We start from the raw sequence: 26,948 nt of genomic DNA, 5'->3' as shown, positions 1-26,948 counted from the left end.
GGAATAGGCCAAAGGAATTCTAGTGGTTCCAGAAGAGCCAGATGATGAAATAGAAAGTCAGAAATGTCTTGATCCTACTTTTCATTTATCAAGTGCTTGCTCTATGACTAGTGATCGTGTCAGCATCTGACCTAGACAGATGTACTCAGGCTGTACTGTCAAACACTATGAAGCAGCATATAAAAAAGAGAATTTCCAATACTTCCAAAGATGCCAGTTCCACCGGGGTAATCTCCAACTTGATCTCATCACGCCCTGCAAACTCCTGCTGGAAACATGATCTCTCACTCTGACATCTCACTCAGTATCCCTACCCACTCACGTTCCACACCTAACCTCATGCCACCATGCCACACTCAAAATACAACACAAAAAACAGTGGGGAAGAGGCACTTTAAAATTTCCCCAAGTTCCCTATGCCACCCCGCCCCCTGCATTTTAAAGCCATGGCTAGCCCTTCCCGTGTATCCCTGCTCAACCCAGCTTGACTTTGTCCTGTAAAACCTTAATCAGGGGGTGAACAAGACCATAATCACTAGGAGGGAAAAACAGAAGGAAAAAAGTAATGGGAAAGTAAATTCAACACCTTGGGGGGACAGAAAACCCCGTAGAGATGTTTATGCATAGGGCTTGGATGCTTCCTCCATCCCTTCAACCTGGCTCTGTCCTCCAAACATTTCTAGGGGCTTGTCTGTGCTTAACAGATGGCAGAAGTCTTTGGAAAGGTGATAGTCTTCTAGCGGAAAGGGGAAATCAGTGTGCTATTTACCTCCAATTCCTACTCAATACCTTTCCTTCCAGCCGAAACACATCCTTTCCAACCACTCCCCATCTCATGTTTACAAAAAGAAAGAACTGGTTCAACTGCCCAAATAACCACAAAATAAAATGAAAAAACAAAAGAAGGCAGAGTAGAATCAAGAGGAACCATGAAAAGAGCATTATGGGACTAATAGATATGATACACCCAGTAAACAATGTTGAATACCACAAAGGCAAGAGGGAAGAGGACCCGGGACCACCTGTCGATCTTAGGGACATAGTCAGGGTGAAAAAGCTTGGAGGACAACCCTTCACTGAAGGAGCACCCAGGACTCGGGGGGCAACTGTCATTAGACTCTGAGTTACTATCCTTGCCTTTGTAAAACCCTATGAAATCACCAACTTGAAGGCTCCAGGTGCTGTCAAGATCACACTTGAGTTGCTTATCAAGGCCAAGGTAGCCACTCTCAACTTTGATGTCACCAGGCAAATTACGGATCTCATCAAGGCTACCGCTTGCTTGTTGCACACCCCTGTGGCTGCGGAGAAGCAGACGCCTCCCACTACGGCCATAGTCATGACTCTCATCTGAGCTAGAGTTCTCTTCAGGGTCTTCTGGGTCGCCGGTCACAGTATGGCCATGAGCCTCAGCATGGTTGCGCGTTTCAGTAGGAATAACACTGTCATCAATCTCAAAACCATTAAAGCGAGCGCCATAGCTGTGCAGGGCCTGCTCTGAGGTGGAGGGGAGATCACTCAGGCTTTCTCTAGAGGCCATCCAGGCCTGCTCTGAGAGAGAAGAAGATAGTGAACTGAGGCTTTCTGAGGAGGCCAATGGGGCCTGCCCTGGGATGGAGGTCAAAGAGCTGAGGCTTTCGAGGCTTGCCAGACAGGCATGCACTGGTGTGGAGAAAGGAGAGCCACTTTCATGTTCTATGCTAACCCGCTCATCCTTCAAGGAGATAGTAGGTGGACTTATGAAGTCAGGAGGTTCACATCCTACATGAACAAGCACTGGAGGTGGGGAAGGAGGAGGGAGAGGGCTTTCCTCATCAGCAATTGCAATGTGATTGTCGATCTCTTCCACTGACAGAATCATCTCTTCCTGGAATCTCCGGCGTGCAAGGGACTGAGGAACAGGACCAAAAGGCTGTTAGCATGGAAGGGAAATTCCTGGTGGCTTCCAAGCCTGTGTCTCCCTGGGGCAGCTGCTCCCTCTGGGGTGCTGTGTGGTGGGTGGAGACAAGGGCTCCTCAGGCAGTGGGGCTGTGCTCCTTGTGGAGGACGGGGTGTTGCTGGACATTAATGTGCTGCCAGCAACAAAAGTCTCAGCAAGGCTTTGGAAACGCTAAGGGCAAAGGAAGGAGGGGTAGGTCAACCCCTCTGGTGCCTAGCTTTTCTTTTCAGCCTCCCTGTGTTCCTTTTCCCTCTGGTTCCATCGCGTGCCCTTAAAAAGTATGCTAAGTGGACTGAATTTGAAGTTAAAAGATCTGGGAAAAACTAGTTCTGCCACTTACTGCCTTGTGACTTTAGGAAAATGATTTGACTTGTAAAGGAGTGATAATAAATCATTCTTTTTGTTATCTGGTGTTTGTGTAAGTGTGTGTGTGTGCACATATGCACTATGTGAGGCTAAAAGGAGCTAAGAAATGTGAAAGGGTCAAGCACTAAGCTTAGGCTTACTAGGTGCCCAATCCCTTACCAAAGAATGCTAATTGTCAGTCAAAAGAGCCAAACCTGCAGCATTTGTTCTTCATGGTGGTAGCGGGCCATGAGTCTTCGGGCTCTCCTGCGTCGCCTGAGACTGTGCTGGGATCTACCTCGGCTGTAGAAAAGATAGTTGATGTAGGCATATTCCAGCAAGGACAGGAACACGAAGAAGAAGCATACGACCATATAGATGTCAATGGCCTTAATACAGGAAACTTGGGGGAGTTTATCCCGCAGATGTGAGTTGATGGCATTCAGGATGAACATTGAAGTCAGACCTGTAAAGAACATGGCAGTGTTAGGATCGTCATGTGGCTGAAGTTCTTGGCAAACCATCTGGTCCACATCCCACAAGAAGGGAGCAACAATCATCTCTGGGATGGGGAGGGTTCTCAGAAAAATGCCTTCAACTCCCTAGGCCTGGGGACTCTGCTCAAGTGCACTCTTTGCTCCTCCTCCCCAGCTTTACACCGAGACCATGCTTTGATGATTCAGTGACTTCTCATTGTTCTTAGGGTCAGGTCCAAAATATCAAACCATGATTTCACAAGGACTTATATCTCCAACCTTTTTTGCCTTCCAACATATAGGCCTTCCTTCAGAGCACATCCCTCAGAAAGGTTTGTGAGCCCTTAAAATATTACACAAATATTAAAGGCTTAGTCCAACATGTGCTCCTAAAGAAGGAGGCCAAGGAGTCTGGCCCAAAGATAGTTATGGAAAAATCAGACCTGGATGTGGGTCACACTGGGACCAGATAAACTTGGGAACTGATCTCTTAGGCCATTCCTTGGTATTGTTCAAAATGCTCTGGTTTTCTCCATTGTTTGGACATGAAGTTCTAACTACTAAAATTGGAATTTCAAGGTCTTTCCAATTCAACCCTCTTGTCTTTCTGCCACTCTCCCTATTTGCCCAGCTCCTGCCCCAGGGACCCTGTGATTTAGTCCCCTTTTAGGGTCCCTGTGTCTTTTAATAGCAATTTCCTGTTTTAGTGAATGAGGAGTCTTATGCCTCTGCCTCCCCCAAGTCTTGAAATCCCAGTTTGGAGCAACATTTTCTCGGTGGCGTTTTAGACAACAAGACCGGGATCATTTCCTCCTCTAGAATGTCCGAGCATCTATCTTAGCATTCCACTTCACGCTTCATTGAGGGCAAACTTCGCTGGAAGTCCTCTGCCACCTAGGACGGAATTTTGATATGTTGCTCAATCTATGTTTGCTGTATTACATTTCTAAACATCTTTAAACAATTTTCTTTAATGTTTATTTTTGAGAGAGCAATAGAGTACAAGTTGGGGGAGGGGCAGAGAGCAAGAGAGAGACACAGAATCTGAAGCAGCTCCAGGCTCTGAGCTGTCAGCACAGAGGCCAACGCAGGGCTCGAACTCACAAGGCATGCGATCATGACTTGAGCCGAAGTCAGACGCCTAAACGACTGAGCCACCCAGGCGCCCCTGTTGTATTACATTTCTCGTCTAAATTTATGACCTGTTCATTTATGAATCCAGAAAATAATGAATTCTAATACTTTGGGCCCAACATCAAGATCTTAGCCCTGATGTTTTTTTTTTTTTTTTTTTAATTTGTCTCCAACATCCCTGTCTCTGCTAGGGATTGGCTGAGCACCTGTATAAATGTTTGTCAGGCAGGCACCATATTGCTTCCTTGCCTGTGCAGGCACAATACCATTCCAGGTATTCCTCTCATATTATCAACTTTTCTCTGAGCAAGATGAATCCAAGTCCTTCCTTGGGATGAGGACAGGACCTACCAACTGTCACCCTGGCTGCAGAGGATTCATAGTTCATCCAAAACGATATCCAAGAGACAACAGTGATGAGAACAGTAGGCCAATAGATCTGCACAAGGTAGCTAGTGACTTCCCTCTGGACCAGGAACTTCAGTATCAGACGCACATAGGAACCTGGCAAGGAGATATACTGGTATTAGGATGGCAGAGCTGAGGAGATTTTCAGGATGAAGTACAGGAAGGAGGAGGGGAAGCTGATGGGCAGTTTAGCCTCTAATATTACAGCCTGGGCAGTCTGTAGATCTGACCCTATTTGCTGCCTTAAGGCCAATGACAATGGCATGTAAGTTGGCCCATATGGCATAGGGAGTCTGTTCTCTCCTCCTTCCTTCCTTCCTTCCTTCCTTCCTTCCTTCCTTCCTTCCTTCCTTTCGTCCTTCCTCACTTGTTTCATATCAACTGGAGTTTTGAAATGGGAGATACAGGATATTTCAAAGCTGCAAATAGATGGAGGGGGAGAGGCTGGCTCTGAGAGGAGACCTGTTTTTATCAGCAAGAGCATGAACCTTTTATGCCTGTAGAGTGTCAAACCCAGCCAAGTGCTTCCACAATCATGTCCTCATTTTTAAGGGGATTTTGGAAGGTGTCCAGAGCCAGAAGGAAATAGGAAGGGAGGCAGCACAGAGTGTAGAGGTCAAAGGCAGAGATATGTCCAGGAGTTTACCAGGGTACAAAAGAGAGAAGAAGTGGGAGAGAATATCTGACCCACCTGTGTAAAAAAACACCTCTTGGCTAGTCATTGTTTTGTCCAGGAAGCTGAACTGAGGAATGTGAAGCTTCTCAGTCCCCTGGATGGCATTCTCATTACCTTCCCAGTATAATAAAATGTCTTCAACTGTGTAGCCATCTAGGAGAGGTAAAGAAGCAGGTCAGTCTGAGAAAGCAGGCATAGGCAAATTTTACACCAGAACAGTCTGTGGAACCCAAAGGATGGTGGGAACCTGCACATTTGGGGCACCTTTGTGGTTTGCTGAGTCTGAGCGCATAAGAGGGGGGCACTTGGAAGAGGCATCCTCACCTCGGAGTTTCTTAGCCAGGAAAGAAAGCAAACAGATATGCTACTGCCCACTAGCTTGTATGTAACTTCCTGATAGCAAGGTACAATTTCCCATTGGACTATTTACACACTAAAGGCCACCTTCTCCCAGATGCTCTGTATGTACCTCTGTCTATCTTTTGGGGAGAGGGAGAATGGGGAAGAAGGAAGTATGGGAGATATGCTATCCCTCTTATTGTCTACTCTGCTTTTGGTTTCTGGATGACCATAATCCCAGGTAAGAAAGAAGGGGCCTTGGAAGACATACGTACAGCTCTCCACTTCCAGCTTGCAGGTCTGCTTGTCCAGGGGGAATTTTTGCAGATTTAGGGAACAAGCTGCTGTGGTGGTAAGTCTGCAAATGAAAAGCAAAAGGTAGGGAAAAATGAATCAAGTTCAGGCAAACAACTATTCCTGAGAAGGCTGTAGGGGTGAGGAGGAGAGAGGTACTTCAAGTACTGACCCACCTAATACCTTCCCATACTGCTTACACTAGAGCTGGGTTCTCCTTCCGGTGGTTCTTTCCTTCTTTTTCCTCTTCCCTTCCTTTCCTAGAGGAAAGCTAAATTGTACTTGTGTCGGGAGGAGAGAGGGAATGTGTATTCTACAGAGAAGCCAATAAGTCTGGCAGGGCTTAAAGAACAGGTGTGTGGCATGTCGGTAAGTGTCAGGGCATGAGAATGGGAAGGGCTCTTGAGGAAATTGGATGGAGAGACAGAAAGTGGATTTTCTTGCTGAAGAAGGAGCAAAGCTACATTGGACCAGCTGAGGTGCTGGATCCCATGTGGAGTGCCCGTATGTGGTGTGCAGGCATGGATGTGAGCCGTAGTCTAGGCCTACCTTTGGCTAGGGGAGGTGCTCCCACAGCACTCTCATCTCCACGTATCTGCCTAAGCACATGGCCACTGGAGCCAAGCAAAATGCCAGTAGTAGGTATAAACGGGTAGGAGGTATTAGCATATCTAAGGTGGGCAATGGAGTGTTGGGGAGGGGCATTAAGTTGCCATGTGGTGGGTCTGTGGAAGGAATCTGAGGAAGGATCTTGGAGGAGCTAGGGAAATGGGAGGAATGGCCTGTGGGAAAGAGGATAATGACAAAAGTTCTCTGCGACCTGAGCTGGGAGGCTCCCCACTATCCGTTACCCTGCTCTTCCCAGCTGCTAATCCCAGCCTAGTCCCTTTCAACCCTTGAAATAATTTCCATTTTGTACGTTGGGTAGGGATGTGTGTGTGTGTGTGTCTCCTTTGTATGAATCTTCCATACAGTGTTTATCAGCTGAGGCCCCCTTTAAATGAAACAAGTATGACCGACCAGTGACCTGTTCCTTGCAAGCTTTGTTGTTTTTTAACTCTAGCCCTTGGACCATGGAGAAAGAAAAGAGAAACAAAGGGATAGAGTAGGAGCACCTGAGAGAAAGAGAGACTCAGAGACAGGGGCTGAACCCTGGTGCAACTACCTTTTGGAGAAAATTTCTGAGTTACATTTATCTCTTATGCTTGTCTTAAGGGATAGTTTTTAAGAGATGATGCTGTGGGGAGAGCCTTGGTGACCATATACTGAGCTATAAATAAACCAGTGAGGATTTTCAGTAGGTGCACGTCCTATGCGTACAAAGCCATAGACCACAGACATATACTGCACACCCTGGGCCCCTGCATGGTCCAAATATGACCGATAGCAGAGATTGGTCCCCTTCCCTCGTTGCATATGGGCTTCAGCATTCATTGGTCTCCCTCCCTTACTGACGGAAGAGAAGAGAAACAAAGATAAAAACAGAATGTATAGAATGCTAACGTGGAGGGAGAGCTCTTCGAGTTGAGATAATCAAGGAGGATTTGTTGACAAAGAGGAAATTTAACTTAGGGATTGAAAGATGGGCAAGATGTGGGGACAGGACAGTCAAGGATGGCTGTGGAAAACTCTGAAAGTTTCAGTTTACTACTGGGTAGGATGAGTGAGGTTGCAGCACAAGACAGATGTGGAAAGTAGTGGGCTCCTCTGTGTGTCTCTTACAGTGTGTTCATGGGATACTCTTTGGAAGAAGGAAGCCTGCCAGGATGGTCCTCAACTGCCTCAAGAAACTCACCGGATGCCATACCGCACTGTTCCATCTGGATGAAGCTGAAACACACGATTTTCCACAGTCACGTCATGCAAAAAAGCATCCTTGCTATTTAGAAAGTAGCAGTCAGGGACCCATAACTTCTCTAGCATCCGATAGTCCAGGGTCAAGTTCAGGTTAGTCTCATAGTATGCTAAACGTGGATCTTTCCAGGTCTGGTGAAAAAGCATTGTGATCGTATAGTCCTGGGGAGAGAAAGGTGAATCCCAGCTGTAAGTGAGGGTGTCCTGCTCTCCATCCTCAGAGTGTGTGTGCATGTGCAAAGGCATATGAAATACTTCACAAATATAGACGAGTACTGAAATATGTAAGAATGTAAATGCTAAAAATGAACTTAAAAAAAAAAGAATAAACTGAACTTCCTATAATTAACATCCAGGTTAAGAAATGAAACATTACCAATAACATTAAGTTTCAATGGGTTCCCTCTAGAACATATCCCCCACACCTACTTCCCAGCAGAATCCATGATCTTAGATCCTGATGATAATAGCTCTGTTGCTGTTTGTTAGATTTCTGTTGTCTATGCATGTATTTCTAGGAAACATTGCTTGGACTTATTTTAAAATTTTTTTCCAAATAGAATTACACTGTATGTATTATATTTGTGAGATTCATTCAACTTTATATCTGTAACTAAAATTTGTTTACATGAATATACTATATATAGACCACTGTGTCAACATACCATACATACCCAAATCAACATGAAATAAGAATTATGAAGTGAAAGTTCGAGTTTACACACCCAATGAGGACAGATGAGATTTTTCAATGTTCCTGCCTGGCCAACAGTGGTTTGGTCTGACTTTTGACTGTTGCCAATCTGGTGGGTATGTAATGGATTCTTGCTCTGGTCTTAGTTTGCATTTCACTGACTAATAATAAAGTCAAGTATATTTTCACATGTTTGTTGCTTGGTTTTCTTCACAAATTTTCTAATTGTTTTTTTAAATGTTTATTTTTGAGAGAGAGAGAGAGAGAAAAAGCACGCATGCAAGTAGGGGACAGACAGACAGAGAGGGGGACAGGGAGGAGAAGAGTTCGTGGCTCAAACCCATGAACCATGAGATCGTGACCTGAGCTGAAGTCAGCTGTTTAGCTGACTGGGCCACCGAGGTGCCTCTCATCATTTTTCTATTGTTTTAAAACTATTCTTATTAATTCACAGGAATTATGTATACTTTCAATATCAATTGTGTTGCAGATTTCTCAGTCCATTCTGACTAATCCTTTTATACTTGTTATACTGCTTTTGCTTGTTTTTTCTTAAACCTAATGTTTTATGTTTAAATTTTTAAAATTTATTATTTTTTTCTGAGAGAGAGTGCAAGTGGGGGAGGGGCAGAGTGAGGGGTACAGAGGATCTGCAGCAGGCTCTACGTTGACAGGCTGACAACAGTGAGCCTGACGTGGGGTCGAACTCACGAATCGTTAGATCATGACCTGAGCTGAAGTTGGGTGCTCCACCGACTGAGCCACCCAGGCGCCCCACTGTCTATTTTGCAAAGCAGAAGTTCCAGAAGTATTGGATAGATAGAATTTAAAATAGTTGACATGACTAGTATTTATTTTTATGGTTTTATGGTTTCTGCTTTCTATGTCTTTTTTATTTTTTAAAAGGGCTGTGTAACATTATTTTTTAAACCTGTTTATTTTTTGAGAGAGAGAGAGCATGTGTGAGCAGGGGAGGGGCAGAGAGAGAGAGGGAGAATCCCAAGCACTGTGTTATAAGCACAGAGCCAGATGTGGGGCTCAAAGTCAGAAACTGCAAAATCATGATCTGAGCTGACATCGAGAGCCAGGGGCCCAACGACTGAACCACGCAGGGGCCCCCGCTACATCTTTTCAATGAAGTCCCACCACAGAGACACAAAGACAGTATTCTATATTATCTTTTAAAAGCTTCATAAGCCTTTGGCTTTTAGGTCCATAATCCATTTGGATTTATTTATTTTTTGTCCCAGGTGGCTATAGTTTACAAAACCCACTATGGTCATTTATGTGGGCTCTGTTGCGAGTCAGAACAAGTGGAGTTGGCTTATGACCCTACACCTTGCCACGTGTCCCCTGTCCCCAGGGCCATAGCTGAAGGTGACACACTTACCATAGTCATTTCTGAGATCTGTTCAATACTGGAGACATAGATAGATACTCCCACAGGCACAGGGGCACCTACAAATGGGAAGACACTATTACATGCAGGCTATGATAAAGCATGCACTCAGGAGCCAGACTGCTTGGGTTTGGACCCCATTTTAACACTTACTAGCTGTGTAACCTTGAATAAGTTTTCTAACCTTCATATTGTTTTCCAGAGTGGCTGATGTTCCTCAAAAAGTTACAAATAGAACTGCTCCATGATCCAGCAACTGCTAGATATTTACCAAAGAATACAAAAATACTCATTTGAAAGGATACATGCATCTCAGTGTTTATGGCAGCATTATCTACAGTAGCCAAACTATGGAGACAGCCCAGGTGTCCACTGACTGATAAATGGATAAAGAAGATACGGTATACATACACACCCAAACGTATATATAGGTGCTAAGCCACCTTCTCAAGGCACTGATAGGTTTTTATATTTTAACATATTTGTCAGAGTTCTTCAGTGATGATCCACTTTTTTCAGAGGCAAGCATGATGCCAGAATAAATTTTCATAATATAAGAATTGCCATATTAAATGAGATTGTTTATAAAGCAAAACAATACACACACACACAATGGAATATTACTCAGCCATTAAAAAGAATGAAACCTTCCCATTTGCAGCGACTTGGATGGAGCTAGAGAGTATTATGCTAAGCAAAATAAGCCTGTCAGAGAAAGACAAATACCGTATGATTTCACTCATATGCAGAATTTAAGAAACAAATGAGCAAAGGGACAAAAGAGAGATAGAGGCACCCCAAGAAACAGACTCTTAACTCTAGACAACACACTGATGATTACCAGAGGGGATGGATTGAAATAGGTGGTGGGGATTAAGGAGTGCACTTGTTGAGATACACACTGGGTGATGTATGGAAGTGCTGAATCACTAGATTGTACACCTGAAACTAATATTACACTGTATGTTAACTATACTGGAATTTAAATAAAAATTACCAAACAAAAGTTACCTCATCTCTCTGAACATAAGTTTCCCCATGGGTAAAACAGGGATAATGATAGCACTGGTCTCATAATTCATGCAAGCTAAACGCTTAGAGCTGGGCCTTGCCCATGATATGATGAAGGGAAGGGGTCATGGTAAGATAAAGAGAAAATAAGGGGATGAAGCACTCTTTTTCCAGATGGTGTTCTGATAAAAACTCAAGAGCAATGAGCCCAAACACAAGAGGTAAGACTTGTGGTGTGTATGAGCATATTTGTGTGAGTGCATGTGAGTGTGTCCATATGTGAGTTAATATGTGTCTTTGTGTGAATGAATGTGTGAGTTGTGCCTATGAGTGTATGTGAGCATACTCACATACACGAGTACACCCCTGATTGGGTTCACATGCAGGTGACTGTCAGTGTATACACATGAGAACATTGAGCATGTCTGCCTGTAAGCCATTTGTGTGCTTAAGTGTGTTAGTAAATGTGTATGTTTATATGCAAATGAATTTGTATTTGTGTGTATGAGTGTCCAACTATGAGTGAGTAAATGTGTGACTGTGTGAGTGTATGTGAACTTGTTAATATGCAAGGGAATGTGTGAGCCTGGGTGTATTTGTGAACTTATTTGTGTGTGTAAATGTGTGAGTGTGTGTATGTGAGTATGTCCATGCATATGATTTGTGTGTTCATGTGTGAGTGAATGCATGAGCATGTTTTTATGCTTGTATATACTGCATGTGAGTAAGCGTGTAAGCACATGCAAGCATGTAGGCAGGTTCGTGTGTGAAAGTGAGTGTATGAATGTGCTCATGTGCAAGTGAATGTGTGAGCATGTATATATTTGTGAGTCTGTGGGTGTGAACAAATTTGTATGTTCATATTTGTGAGCATGTTAATGCATGAGTACACTTATGTATGTGAGTGAATTGTTTTCATGTATGTGAGCATGTTTGTGAGTAAATGTGTGAACATGTACATGAGTGGCTGTAACCATGTCTGCATGCATAAATATTGAAATATTCAAGTGTTTTGTGGGAGTAAATGTGTGACCATGTCTATAAATATGAGTGTATTCATATGGAAGTGTGGGTGAATGTGTGAGTGTATGTAAATGTGTTTGTGAGGTCGTGAATGTGTGAATGTGTATGTATTTAGGTGTATTGTATGGGAGTAAACATGTGGGTTGTCTGGGTGACCCTGTTCACATGTGAATGTATTTTTAAGCGTGTCCACATGTGAGTAAATGCATGCTCACATTTGGATGTTAAAGTTGTGTTTACATGAGTGTAGGTGAATATGTTTGTGTGTTGAATGGATGTGTCTATGTGTATGAATACTTGTCAGTATGTGTGTGGGCATGTTAAGTGCATGCTTGAAGTGATGTTTAAGTGAATGCATTTGTCTGAGTAAATGTTTGGGAAGGTAAATGAGCTTCTGAGTTTGTGACTGTATGTGTCATTGTGAATGAGCATGCTCATTGTGTAATATGTGAGCGTTTGCATATATAACCTTATTTGTATGTAAGTTATAAGTGTAATTAGTGATCACACTTATATACTCACACTCATCACACTTATACATGCCGGCATAGGAGTCTATGTAAGCACATTTATGTGCTTGAGTGGATGTGTGAGCATATTTGCACGTGATTGAATATTAGCATACATGAGTGTGTTGGTGTGTAATTGAATGTGTGACCATGCTGATGTGCAAGTGTATCTATGAACATATTTGCATATGTTAGTGTGTCATTGTGCAGGTATAAGTGAATGTATGAGTGTGTCTGCATATGTGGATGTGGATGTGTGTTAATATGTGAGCCTGTTTGTGTGAACTGGAAGTTCGTGGGCATGTTTATGTGAGCATGTTCACGTGTATGAGGAAGTTCATGAGTGGGTAAATGTATGAGCCTGTTTTCATGCAATCATGTTAATGTATATGTGTAAGCACATGCACATCAGTTTATATGCAAGGGTGTTTTGTATGTGGATGAATATGAATTATTTATGTGTATGGACAAATATCTGAGCATGTTAATATGTGAGTATGTCCATGTGTATGAATATCCAAGCATATGTGTGTACATGTTTCTATGTGCGTGAGTGAATCTGGCAGCGTTTGTACATGAGAGCATGTTTGTGTGCAAGTATAAGTGAACGGGGGAGCAGAGGCATATGAATTTGTGTGTGTGAATAGATTTTTGAATATGCTTGTGAGAATATGTTCCTGTGTGTAGATGAGCGTGTAAGCATCTTTTGTATGTACACAGATGTGTGGGCATGTGTAAATATGTGAGTGTAGGTAAGTGTGTATACTGAACTCATGAGTGAATGAACTCATGAGTTTATTCCTGAGTGCATGTGTGAGGGCGTCTGCGTATGTTAATATGTGAGTGTGCTTGAGTGTGTGTCTGTATGAGGGTATTTCTGCCTCCTGGCTTTCTGTTTTGCACCTAGGTGTTAGCACTCCCCCCTCAAATATGATAATGGATGTGAAAATATGTAGTAAACTATAAGGTGCTGTGGAAAAACACTTTTTTGCTGTTTCCTATTGACTCAAAGCTGCCCTCACCTGGCCCCACAGCTAAGCCATTATTCTATATGTATTACACCACACTGCTGCTATGGGAACACGTGTGGCACTTGCAATTTAGCCTGCTGGCTTCACTGCAGGCTGATGGCCCAGAAGCTGAGCTGCAAAGAGGGAAAAGGGTTATTCCTATCCCAATGCTTCAAACAGTGCCTTGCGATTGGGTATCAGCATATCAATGGCAGCTAAGAAGTAAATGGACCTCTCTGGGAGGCCATAGCTCTGACTCCAGCATTTAGTGCTATTGCGAATGATCCCCAGCACTGTATGTAGTGGTAGAGGTTTCCAGAAATGTAGTTCTTTATTATAGTTTTTCTGGCTCCCTCCATGCCTTTAGAGAGTGGGAAGTGGGTTAAGCAGGCAACAAGTCTTAAGGGGGCCATCCCCCAACACCTCACTCTTGGGTCAGGCTTCTCATCTTACACTGTTTTGTGCTACTCGGGCAGCCCCATTCCGTACAGTGGAATTCTGGGGGACCTGAACCCTACAAGGCCAGGACAGAGCCCTGTGCAAGGGCTCCCAGTTGAAGGGGCAAGTGTGAGCTGAAATGCAGTCCGAGAGTCTTGGCCGGGGCATGTAGCCTAGAGAAAAGAAACCTGGAACTGTTTTCTAATGTCCTCAGCTAGAGGGGACACCTCATGAGAGACTAACCCCGGTATCCCATGGAGGGGAACAAGAAGTTTCCACATACGGCGGCGTCTAAATGCTATCTCTGGGGTGAGGGCCTCCGCCTCAGATTCCCTCCTGACGGGCTCAGGAAGGCAGAGAGGGGTTAACAACTTCCTCCCTCTTGGAAATTTTGCTATCCCAACTCCTGTCCTCCCTAGCAGCCATCAGAGTACCAGAGACAAATCAGAGAAATGAAGAAATGATGGAGATGTCCCACTCATTCCTTCACTCTGTGCCTGCATTGTGCCGGGTGCTGAACTAGCTGAAGCCCACGTTTTGCAACCCTGGAGATCCCCACCCCTCTTAACCTGAAAGAAGCAGCTTTGTTAACTTCCTCTGGCTCTTCCTCCTCCTCCTCTCAAGGAAGTAATAAGGCTCCCACAGCCCCATTACTGACCCATTCAACCTGACCACAGTTAGGTGAGGCCTCTGCATGTGGGATGTGTGTACGTGTGTGTGTCTATTCTTGAACCTCTATATCACTTCAGACGCAGAGGGGAATTTGATTCTGTGTCTAGTGGGAAGAATTATAGGGAGTCCTGGGTTACCTCAAATGTAAAACCCCTGATCCAGTGTCTCATTGATTGGCAAGCCCCTCCCTGACCTATATAACAGTTTCATACCGAGCCCATAGTAAGTACCTCCTCTTTAAATGCTAGAAGGTCCTGCATTGTCCTTGCTCTCTCACTTTCATGTACCATCTGGCCAAGTCAAGGACCCATTTTTCCTCATACACCCCAGGTCTACATGCCCATAAAGCTTAGTGTGACTCAGGAGGTTAGGCACCTAACCTAAATAAATAAATAAGTCTGAGTTAGCTCAAAAGACACTTGTGAGGTGCCTTGGAGAGACTGGACCAGCCAACCCGATAATCCCCAGAGGCTGGTCCTTGCCCCTGCTCCCTCCCTCTGATGCTGGAGGACTGCAAGAATGGCAATCTGAAACAGTGAGAAGGGTGTGTTTGGGGTGTGTGAATGGCTGTTGGGCAGCCTTTGCTGAGAAACATGAAAATAAGGAAAAGAGAAAGTGTAGTAGCTACTCCCTTGACAGCCACCAATGCTTGCTGCAGCTGTTCAAAACCCAGTCTCATTCAATGGAGTGCTGGCTGTGCTCTAGCATCGGAATGCCCACACTGAAAGAGCCTGACTTTTGCCCTCCCTCTCCACTCCAGGTTTGTAATGCCCAGTTCACACTCACCTTAGATCCAGGACTGCACCTTCTGTCCTCAGACTTGGAGGGAGCAACACAGCAAAAGCGACATCGGTTAAGTGTCCCACTTCTAAAGCTTGGGGCCTTGGTTTTCCAGGTGGCTTTCCCGAAAAATCACAGCACCCACAGCTCCCTGTACTGGTCTACTAAAATGGAGACCTCCTAGCTGTGGGCCCTTTTGGGTGGCGGCATTGTGTATTTGGAAGACCTCTATTCATATGTACAAATGTGAATCATTAGCATTCATTAACCCTTTAGAGTAGGAGTCTAGATCTACCACAGGCAGGAAGCGGGAGTCTTTCTCCAACTCAGCCACTCTGATTCTTACCTCTTTCTGTTTCCATTGAGCTGAAAGGTGACTAACTTCTATTTAGTGCACTGATTTTTTTGTCTGTCCTTGGTCTAGGTTTCCTGGGTGGCCCTGGATAAAGCTACTCCTGTTCTGTGGGGTTGGACTAGACTGCCTGTCCCTTAAAGCTGTGTGATTGAGCCCAGTCACCCTTTTCGAGAGTGGGGGCTACCATGATTTAGAGGAGAAGCTTATACATTGGTTTCCTGTAGGTTTGTATTTCAGTTTCCTTGTCATTTCTCATCTCTGTGCTTTGAGGTCTCAGTGCTAGGCTAAGGAATTTGGATTATATTTGGCAGTTAAATTAAGCCATCAAAACTTTCAGAGGTGATCAGGCTGGATTCATAAAGATCACAGTGACTGTAACGTGTTGAATGAAATGAACTTGGTGGAAGCTGAAGGCTTTGGGAAGGGGTGGCAGAGGTGGAAGTGCCTGGGACCCTGGTGGATAAACCAGACAGAGAAGACCATGCCATTAGTTTTGAACTAGCTGAATGGGACAAGTGTCCAAGGTGCAAAGAATGTGTGCTCAACTTGAAGAACGTGTGCCTTTGCCACAAATGTAGCAGAAAACTCTCGCCTGTGAAGCACAGCAGTTGTGTCTTGCACACCCACTTCTTGGTTACTGCTTCTCCACTCACACCAGGCTGCTGTCAGGGAAGGGGCAGAAAGGACCCTTGGATAAGAAGGCAGAGAAGCTGGAGAAATTCCCAGGGCAGAGCAGAAGGCCTGGGGGTTGGGGCCCTGAAAGTGCTCAGATGTCAGGAATGTGGGGTCTGCAGAGGCAAAAGTGTTGAGCCTGGAGAGTGCCAGGGGTAGCAGTACTGAGTGAGGCTGTCTTGTTGCATCAGCCTCAGCTTTATTCTACTTCACACACAGGCTTCTAGTGTCTGGATGTGTCTTACCTCCAAAATTTGGCCTCAGACGGGCATCATATCTCGACAGCACCCTGTCCAAAATCTTGTGAACCACAGCTTCACTTGCACAATTTTTGCTGAAATAGAGAAATCATCAGTAAATGTTGGTCATCGATAAATGCCACATTGCTTCTCAGAGGACAAACGACAAAGAACACCCCAGGTGTCACCTTGGCAGGGCCTTCTTTCCTCCTGCCCACATGCAGACACGCACAGTCATACATGTCCATGACTCTCCCAGCTCCTCCCCCTCCCTACAGTGAGTCAGCCAGAAGCACAGCAGTGACGCAGACTCCTCTTTTCTCCCTCCCTGCTTCCGCTTTTATCTAGAGAATGGGGCACAAAGACTGGATATTTGTTACCAGGCAGGATTGGGGAGGAGCAGGGGCATGAGGAGAGGAGACAGTACAGGAAGTAGAAAAGGGGAGGAATGAACAGGTTCTGGCCCTGTGATAAAATGCATTACTTCAACCTCTTAAGAAGCCCCACCTTACCATCAGCCTGAGCCTCACTGACATTTCCCTTACCTGGGCTAAGACCAAGCATTTTGTAGTCACGTCTATGTAAATGTTGTGTTTAAACAACTCTGTTTTTAAGACTTGATATATGGATGTGACACACAGAGAGAGAAAACCCTGCTCATGTAGCAAAGACATAAGACCCTCACCCAATCAAACTGTTTCCATTTTGGGGGCTCAAGGGCTGTCCTCAAAAACACATGTGTTCTGAGAGCAGACATCTCTCTGGCTAAGCATATGCTTCCAGCCTAGACGTGTTTTGAGTGAGCTCATGTAAGTGGACCCTGCTCAGCCCTGCAGAGAGCTGGTCTTTCTAGAAGTCTCTGAGGTTCATCCAATTCACCTAGACCTTCAGTAGGGCTCTTTCCCCAAAAGAGGTTTGTGAATGAGAATAGGGCCTGGGCTTCACTATAATTTTTAGGATCTCTGACATATCCACCAGGAAACGTCAGCCCCTGCAAATAGTGGTGTGTGTGTGTGTGTGTGTGTGTGTGTGAGAGAGAGAGAGAGAGAGAGAGAGAGAGAGAGAGAGAGAGAACAGGAGAGGGGCAGAGAGAGAGAGAGAAGACAGAGAGAAAGAGGAGAGAGAGAGAAGTAGAGAGAGAAGAGAGTTCATTAGCGCAGTCTGGTATGTCCGGGTGAGGACGCTGCAGGGCTGTCAGCTGGAACCTTGCACAACAGCCCCCCCCACCTTTTTTTTTTCTAAATACATGTTCATTTCTGGTTTGTCATTTTAAAAATTATTTTTAATCATCTTTAATTACAGAATTTCATTTTGTATCACTCCAAAGTGTACACATGCATTATTCCTGAATTAAAGCAATGCATTCCACTGTCAACACACATTTTTGTGTCATCTACATGTAAAGACTGACTGTTTAATATCTCTTCAGATATTTGTACACACAAACAAACTTGAAATCAAACAGAAAAAAAATCTGAATCTTCAAATATTTTCACAGGACTAAGTACAAAAGCACACCCATCTCAGGCCACACAGGCTATACAATTATGCAGCTACTGATCGCACTGTCTGGGCTCAAATGACGTTGAGTCAATAATTTCTATCTGTGGTATTGGAAAAGGTCCCTCACCGCTCAACACACACACACACACACACACACACACGCACACACACACGCACACGCACACACACGCGCACACACACACACACACACACGCGTGCGTCTCAGAGAACAGACTAAAATCCAGACTCAAACAGGTGTCTTTACTGTCTACGTATTGTGAGTTGTCCATCACCCTGTATTGCTCCCCGTCCCAGTCCCACAGGTGCCAGTGGAAATGACTGGGAAAACCTGCCCAGGGCCCTAGTCCCAAGGGTGCATGGCAGATCCTGGGTTGAGGGCATGGTCCTTCCCCGCCCCCCATGGGTGCAGTTAAGGCATACGCGGGGCTCTGTCACGCGCCGGGGTAACAGGTGGGCTGAAGCACAGAGCTCTGTTTCCACCGGTCTCCCCGACTGCCACCCCAAACCCCTCCAAGGACCGGACGGGCAAGACCCGCGTGCCATGACTTGGCAAGCGGGGTTCAAGATACCCTAGCCCGCTCCGTCCGAGGGGCCCGAGGTCGCCCGCCGGGTCCCTGTCGCCGCCATGCCCAGGCTGGCGGCACCCGCTTACCAGTTGAAGAGGTTCAAGATGACTTCGGGCACAGTGGCGGAGAGCTCGAAGTGGAATTTTGGGGTAGGACTGGGGTCGTTGCCCTCCGCGAGCCAGGTTCTGATGAGTAGCAGGAGCACGGCGACTCGCAGCATCCCTCTGATGCCCATGACCGCGCAGCTCCGGGCTGGAAGGCGCGAGAGACGGCAGTTCGCAGCTGGGGAAAGGGACTGGGTGGAGGCAATGCGGGATAAGAGGGAGCTGGGGGTCGCTAGGAATCTCTAATGAGACAGCAGCGAGCCTATGGGAAGCAAGGAGCGCGGGGGTTGAGCGGGAACCCAGAGCCCAGGAGAAACAGCCCCCAGAAGCTCTGCTCGACGCAGCAGCCCTAGGGCGCACCCCGCAGCTGCGAAGTGCGCTCCGTCTGCAACCGCTCCTAGCTGTGACTGGACTCGGAGCCTAGATCCCGGCTGGCTCCGCCCACTCCGACGGCTAAACTGACCTAACCAATCCAGTGGGGGCCTGGAGTGGCACAAAAAGGCGCGCGCTGATGCCACCGCCAGTTGCCAGCGCGCCACCAGCTCCCCACCCCTTCAGGCGTCGGCAGTGGTCCCCAGGCCAGCTTCAGACACAGACAGGGGCGGGGCCAGGCCGGGAGAGGAGGACGGGATCCAGCTGCTGGGGGTGGGACACAGATCCTTGGCTTTGGGCACCCAGTGGGTCCTGCTCTTCCTATCTGCAAAGATGCAAAGTGTACGTTTCTCTTGGAATAGCGTGTGCTCAAGAGTTTGTTTGCTGTTGTTGTTGTTGTTGTTGTTGTTGTTGTTGTTTGTGGTGACCGGAGTGAGGTGATTTGAATGCCCTGGCCGATTCTGCATTCTGAAAGAGCTGGACACATTTGGATATCAGAAAATATCTGCTGCTCATTCCCAAACTTTTGACCCACAAGTAATCCCACGTGCTTTGCTTCTTAGTAGAGTGGAAGGGAATCACCAGTAGCTTTTATGGCAGAGCTTTGTTCATGCAGGAGTGGAAATTGGATTCCATCAGACTGGAAATTGCATTCTAGGAGCCCAAGACTTTCTTAAAGACTTTAGTTTCTCACAGTGCTCTTGGTCCCAAGTTCAGGTACCCATGACAAAACTTATGTAACAGGAAGGGTTCTCCAACGTGGATCACTCTGATATGTAACTCTGTCCCATAGCCAGGGCATACAGAGTTGAACTGAAGGTCCAGGGCTGACACCTTGGAAGGGAGAGAAGGCAGAGGTCAGGATTTCAGACGTTCAAGCGAGTTAGCCTTTGAAGAGCAGTCCACTTCAACGCTTTTGCGTTCTGGCCTCATCACATGGAAAAGCCTGGAATTTGGACTAGAGGACTCTAATTCTTCCTACCTCAAACACTGTCCTATGAAACAAAAGGACATCAGAGGATAAGGAAATTCCTCCACTTAATCCCCTCTCTCTTTCCTATCTTTGATGCATAACAAAACAAGTTCAGAAGGAGGTCCCTCAAACCCATGCCCCAGATGGGTAATGAACAAATAGACTTCAGTCACATTCACAAACACTGAACTTCCTAAGGCATGCTGTTGAGAAGGGTTGCAGTGAAAATGAAATTCAAGATCGCTCTTGGTTAGCTAGAACATTCACACAGAAATACAGCCCTCTTCCACTTTCCCCTGGTATTTGGTGAAGTGGGTTGGAATTGCTTGTACCTAGCAAAGCTTCCATTGCCTGGTTGGCTGAGTGTTTCACACAGCTAAGGGCAATTTAACTTTTTATCCTTGCTTTCTTAACCATTTTAGAATCGAACTTTTAAATAATGTGTCTCATTGTTCCCTGCCTTCTTTTAAGAACAAAACACCCTCACATTTTCTCCCCTCTTTTCCTTGTCATTGCAGCAAATGCTCTTCCCACCCTTTTTTGGTGGGATCCAAATGTCACTATCAGACACAGAAATGGGTCAATTGAACCCACTTTTATTACTATTAGTTATGCCACCATCATCCCTAGTCACCCAGACATCCTTCCAGAGACAATCCTTGCTTGATAAAAGTGGAAGAGCCATTCCAGGTCATTTCGTTCAACCATCTGGATTGTAATATAGGGAAACTAAGGCTCAGAAAAGGAAAAGGATGCTCTGAGGTCACATAACAGTAGAGGCCCAAACCAGAATTCCTGTTTCCAGTTTTGCCTACTTCCCAATATGTTGTTTTGTTTTTGTTTTGTTTTGTTTCATTTTTTAATGTGATTCAACTTTGACTAGATGTTCAGGCAATCACCAGCAGATGGGAGTAGATTTATTTAGATGCAGGATGTTCCTAGCACTCTGGAATCCAATTCCATAAGCAATAAGTCCCTCATTTTTCATGGAAAACAAGGCTAAAGCTTGAAGTTTTATTCCTAGTAGTCCTTGTGACTATGAAGATTGAGAAAAAGTTGTTGATGATGATGAATTCACTTGCAGGTTACTTGCGAAGGAGGAGTTGGAGGGTAATGAGAACACTTGGGAGGGTATTGTATACCTTTGCTTCTGGTAATGTCAGTCTAGGTAATTTGGACTAACTGGCCCAGTGAAGACAAGTAAATAAACTGGATAAAATATAGAAAGAAAAAGCTAAAAATAAGGAACCTTATCTTATCAAAACTCCAACGGAATTTTTCATAGAAATAGAAACAGAAACAAAATCTTGAAATTCATACAGAGCCACAAAAGACCCCAAATAGCTAAAGCAATCCTGAGAAAGAACAAAGGTGGAGGCATCATAATTCCTGATTTTTAATTTTACTACAAAGCGATTGTAATCAAAACAGTATTATTGGCATTAAAAATAGATACATAGAGGGGCATCTGGATGGCTCAGTCAGTTAAGGATCTGACTTCAGCTCAGGTCACGATCTCTTGATTCATGGGTTTGAGCCCCATGTTGGGCCTGGAGCCTGCTTTGGATTCTGTGTCTCTGTCTATCTCTGCCCTTTCTCTATGTCTCTTTTTCTCTCCCCCAAAATAAATAAACATAAAAAAATAAATACACAGACCAATGGAACAGAATTGAGAGCCCAGAGAAAAGCTCTTGCATATATGGTCAACGAATATTTGACAAGAAATCCAGGAAGACTTAATGGAGAAATTGAACAATCACATGCAGAAAAATTAAATTTTACCTCAAACTACACCATCGATAACTTGAAATGCATGAAAGACTTTAATATAATACCTGAATCTATAAAACTACTTGAAGAAAACACAGAGAAAAAGGTCTTTGGGGGGGGTGTAGGGGTGGTTCAGTTAGTTAAGTGTCCAACTCTTATATCGGCTCTGGTCATGGTCTCCTGGTTGTGAGACTGAGTCCCATGCTGGGCTCCATGCAGAGTGTGGAGACTGCTTGGGATTCTCTTTTTCCCTCTCTCTCTGCCCCTCTCCCACTTGTGCGCTCGCTCTCTCTCTCTCTCTCTCTCTCTCTCTCTCTCTCAAAATAAATTATTTAAAAATAGCTCTTTGGTATTGGTTTTGACAACTATTTTTTGGATATGACACCAAGATTCTAAGCAACAAGAGCAAAAATCAACACATGGGACTATATCAAACTAAAAAGTTTCTTCACAGCAAAAGAAACAATAAGCATGACAAAAAGGCAACTTATACAATGGGAGAAAATATTTGCAAACCATGTATCTAATAAGGTGTTAATATCCAAATTAAGGAACTCATACAATTCAGTAGCAAAACAAAAGCCAAACCCAAAACCAAACCAAGCCAAAAAAATAAATAAATAAACAACAACCTCCCAAAACAACCACAAATAATCCAATTAGAAAATGGGCAGAGGAACTAAATAAATATTTTCCCTAGAATACATATAAACAGCCAAATGGTACATGAAAAGGTGTTCTATATTACTCTTCATCAGGAAAATGAACATCAAAACCACAATGAGATATCACCTCATACCTGCTAGAATGCTAGTATCAAAAAGACAAGAGATAAGAAATGTTGGTGAGGCTGTAAAGAAAACCCATGTGCACTGCTAGTGGGAGTATATGTTGGCACAGTCACTGTGGAAAACAGTATTGAGGTTCCTAAAAAATTGAAAACAGAACTACCATATGATCCAGAAATGTTGATTCTGGATATATATTTTATGGAATTTTAATTCAGGATTTCAAAGAGATATCAGTATTTCTGTGTTCATTGCAACATGATTTATAATAGCCAAGACATAGAAAACACACAAGTGTTTATTAATAGATGAATGGATAAAGATGAGGTGATCTATATCTATATCTATCCATATATATCCACACAACAGAATATTATTCAATATTCCATAAAAATAAGGAAATCTCATTAGCAACAACATGGATGGACCTTGAAGACACTATGCTATATGAAATAAGTCAGAGAAAACAAATGTTGTATATTTTCACATGTGGAATCTAAAAGAGCTGAACTTAAAGAAATAGAGAGCAGAATAGTGGTTACCAGGGACTAGGGTTGGGGGAAATGGGAAGAGTTTGGTCAAAAGTTACACACTTCCAGCTATGAGATGAATATACTCTGGGGATGTAATGTACAGCATGGTGAGTGTAATTAACAATCATATGTACTTGAAAGATTTTACAAATTATCAAGACAAAAAGAAAGATAATTATGTGAGGGGACAGAGATGTTAACTAATCTTATTGTGGTAATCGTTTCACAGTATATATGTATATCGAATCATCATGCTGTACACTTTTTTTGAGAGACAGAGAGAAACGGAGCACAACTAGGGGAGGGGCAGAGAGAGAGTGAGACACAGAATCTGAAGCAGGCTCTAGGCTCTGAGGTGTCAGCACAGAGCCCAATTCAGGGCTTGAACCCACCAACAGTGAGATCATGACCTGAGCTGAAGTTGGACGTTTAACTGACTGAGCCACCTAGAAGCCCTTATACACTTTAAATTACATAAGTTACATGTCGATAATATCTCAGTAATGCTGGAAAAAGAAAGCAATGAAGCTAAAATGCAAAAGATGCAAACCCAGAGAGGTAAGTAAAGCAGTTTTTGCTCTGAGGGCATTTGATTAATCAGAAGAGAGTTCTGAAACTTAGCGCTGGTTTCGGTGGCCTCATGAGCAAAAGGGACAAAAGTTGAAGCCCAAGGCCCAAACAAGTGGGAGATTTGATACGCCTCCAAGATAATGGTGAAGCAGAAGTAACCAGCCCTTGCAAGGACTTGCAATCTAGATAGCCCTAGCTTAAGTGATCCCAGGACCTCCAAGCCCTGAACTTGAGTTAAAGTGGCGTTGGACAGGTAGTATCCTCTTGTGAAACACAACTGAAGAGAGAGTTATCAAATTGGAAGATACGTCACAAGATACTGTCCATATTTCTGCTTGGGGAAACACATTATATGAAAAAAAGAAAAAGAATAAGAGACACAAAGACTAGAGTGAGAAGAAATGGGGAAGAAAATGATGACCCAAATTTTGAATCCACTAGTTTAAGAAGCCCAGTGGATAAATAAAAATAATTCCAGTCCTAGAGACATCATAATGTAAGTGCAGAAAATCAGAAAAACGAAACTATGATAAAAGTCAAAGTTAGACAATGAGGTTCTAATCAAAGGTACAGTAAGAGACATTGAGACAGGGGGATGGGAGTTAGACTCTGGCCTTAAGAGTGCCTTTTACTCAAATTTTCCATGAAAGACAATTTAATAAAGGTGTTATCCATTTCCTTGTCAATCAATGAAATGCATTTGTTACGATTAGATTGCTTAGAACAAGCTGACTTGTAGGCGCTCTTCCCAGTTCATGCTTGGAGGGCCACCTTCTTTTGTCTTCCTCATCTCATGGGCCATGAAAGAGGCAAATGTTCTCTATGGGTCTCAAATGTTAGCTGCAGCTGATTTCTGAGGCTGGAGAAATGTACTTATATAAGGCTTCCTAAGAGTAAGCATAATAAAGTGAATCTTAGTAGAAAGGCTTCATTTTGCTTATCCTCTCCCAAAATTTCACTCTAAGAAAAGGTTTATACAATAAATGATTTTGTGCTTTTTTGGTGTCTTACTGTACCCTCCAGGCTTGATCATGTGTGCTCACTCACGGGGCTAACACCGGACTGCAGGTAAATTCCTGCAGGACTTTATACTTGTAACAAACAGAACTAAAAATGCAATGGGCTGTATTTCCAGAGAATGAACTCCTGATTTGTTACTAGAGCTTTTCATGTGAATACTGAATGGCTTCCTCTCATGGATGGCCATACAGGTTTATCAGAATTTCTGTGGTCTCCTGTACCTCTGAAATTCCCTGATGACTACCTAAGTTGAAAACATCTGTCTATAATAGTTTCTAAGGAGAATTTCAAGTCTTTTTTTCTCAGATTCCTTCATGCATTTACTGTACTTGAAGGACATTTTATATGCCCTCTGGATCCCCCCCTCCTTAGAAAGCTGTTTCTCCAAGAGAAGATATTTGGAGGGCAAGAATGTTTTCTCTATTGTCTAACCCCAAGCCAATCAGAAAGTAGTCTAACACCAAAGATGTAAACCTACCGTCATTTGTGGCATGCAATATGTCAACACTAATTTTGACCAAGTGTCATTAAGAGAGGAGTTTCTGGGGGCACTTGGGTGACTCAGTCGGATAAGCGTCTGCCTCTTGATTTTGGCTCAGGTCATGATCTCACAGTTTGTGAGATTGAGCCCCTCATTAGGTTTTATGTGCTTAATTGTCTCTCTTTCTCTCTCTTCCCCACCTCAAAATAAATAAATAAACTTTTAAAAATAGAGGAGTTTCTGGATCTTTGATTCTGAGTTTTCAAGGGTTCTCTTTGCTTTTGCTGGGCATTCACAATTTGTGTCCATGACAACTTCTCCCCCAAAGTATGCAGTAACCTGCTTTTTAATATATAGCATCTTAGCATTGAAAGGCAGGAATAGGGAAAATGCTCCACTAACTCGAAGCTTTTTTCCTCAAGAAACTGGTTGTAGCATAGTGTGCTCAAAGGGTATTTGACTACAGATTTGAAGATCTAGATTGAAGCTACATCACCAGCTACCTAAGCATGTGCCACTGCCTCAGAATTTCAGTTCGCTCGTCTGAAATATGGGGTAGTAATAATGCCTACTTGTTAATGGAACAATATAGACAAAGGGGAATTCCAGTGCATCTGAGCTTCCTAGCTCTGGAGCTTCACTTCTTCAACCCCATCAGCTTTCTCATAATCTCCATCTGGAAAGACTGCTGTAATGACCACTTCTAGCCACCAGGGGTCCTTAGCTCTTAGTTTAATCGTGACCTAACCTATTTATCTAAATGTTTCCCTGAACACAGGCAAGCTCCGCTGACATTTACTAAAAGAACTTGGTCGGAAACTCAGTGAAACAGCGGGATAAGCACAGGGGCAGAGATTCTTCTGAAGGAAGAAGTTTTAATGCACAAATGGGTGGATCTCTACTTCTACACTGCAGTTCTAGTTGCCACTAGTTACTTTGCCCCTCAAAGGGGCTGCTGATGGCTGTCCTTGGGCACCCCTGTTCCTGTTCCCAGGGGATGATAAGCAAGGATCCTGTGCAAATGGTGAATAGGTAGCTCCTGGAGTTGTGCAGGGTGCAGTCTGCATGGCCTTATAAGGGGCTTCTATTGAGAAGCGCCCTTCTTTTTTTTTAGTTTTTAATTTTTAATTTTTTCTTTTATAGTTCATTGTCAAGTTGGTTTCCAAATAACACCCAGTGTTCATCCCAACAACTGCCTTCCTTCATGCTCATCCCCCTTTTTCTCTCTCCTCCCCATCAAACCTCAGTGTGTTCTCAGTATTTAAGAGTCTCTTATGGTTTGCCTCCCTCCCTCTCCTTAACTATTTTCCTCCTCCCTCTCCCCCATACGCCTCTGTTAAGTTTCTCCTGATCCACATATAAGTGAAAACTTATTGTATCTGTCCTTCTCTGCCTGACTTATTTCACTTAGCATAACAACCTCGAGTTCCATACACGTTGCTACAAATGGCCAGATTTCATTCTTTCTCATTGCCATGTAGTACTCCATTGTATAGATAAACCACATTTTCTTTTTCTTATAATAGTTTATTGTCAAATTGGTTTCCATATAACACCCAATGCCTCTCCCCACAAGTGCTCCCCCTCCATTACCATCACCCCCTTCACCCCTCCCCCCCTTCCCCCTTCAGCCCTCGGTTCGTTTTCAGTATTCTGTAGTCTTTCATGATGTGTGTCCCTCTCTCTCCTGAACTCTCTTTCCCCCTTCCCCTCCCCATGGTCCTCTGTTAGGTTTCTCCTGTTAGACCTATGAGTGCAAATATATGGTATCTGTCCTTCTCTGCCTGACTTATTTCGCTTAGCACGACACCCTCGAGGTCCATGCACGTTGCTATAAATGGCCATATTTCATTCTTCCTCATTGCCATGTAGTACTCCATTGTGTATATATACCACATCTTCTTGATCCACTCATCAGTTGATGGACATTTAGGCTCTTTCCATGATTTGACTATTGTTGAAAGTGCCGCTATGACCATT

At 44.1% G+C, this 26,948-nt stretch overlaps 1 protein-coding gene across 1 annotated transcript; it reads right to left on the bottom strand.

Annotated features, from left to right (window-relative positions):
• Nucleotides 1–949: 949 nt before the first annotated feature.
• On the bottom strand, nucleotides 950–18,592 carry GABRQ (gamma-aminobutyric acid type A receptor theta subunit). The gene is made up of 9 exons (XM_029929454.1): nucleotides 18,444–18,592; nucleotides 16,274–16,362; nucleotides 9,550–9,617; nucleotides 7,407–7,627; nucleotides 5,593–5,675; nucleotides 4,994–5,131; nucleotides 4,246–4,398; nucleotides 2,500–2,750; nucleotides 950–1,714 (listed from the first exon to the last, which is right to left on the bottom strand). Exons 1-9 carry the CDS (start codon nucleotides 18,590–18,592, stop codon nucleotides 950–952), a joined length of 1,917 nt encoding a protein of 638 aa, XP_029785314.1.
• Nucleotides 18,593–26,948: the final 8,356 nt, after the last annotated feature.

This window comes from Suricata suricatta, chromosome X (genome assembly GCF_006229205.1).
Source record: "Suricata suricatta isolate VVHF042 chromosome X, meerkat_22Aug2017_6uvM2_HiC, whole genome shotgun sequence".
NCBI lineage: Eukaryota > Metazoa > Chordata > Mammalia > Carnivora > Herpestidae > Suricata > Suricata suricatta.
The sequence above is the reverse complement of the archived record's forward strand: the minus strand, read 5'-3'. Positions and strand labels throughout refer to the sequence as shown.

Excerpts from the sequence above, each read along its gene's own strand:
- GABRQ (XM_029929454.1), bottom strand. The coding sequence starts at position 18,592 with ATGGGCATCAGAGGGATGCTGCGAGTCGCCGTGCTCCTGCTACTCATC. Across the intron at positions 9,618-16,273 it reads TCTGAGGCCAAATTTTGGAG|GTGCCCCTGTGCCTGTGGGA; the intron begins GTAAGACACATC and ends TCCCATTTGTAG. Across the intron at positions 2,751-4,245 it reads TGCAGCCAGGGTGACAGTTG|GTCTGACTTCAATGTTCATC; the intron begins GTAGGTCCTGTC and ends TGTTCTTTACAG.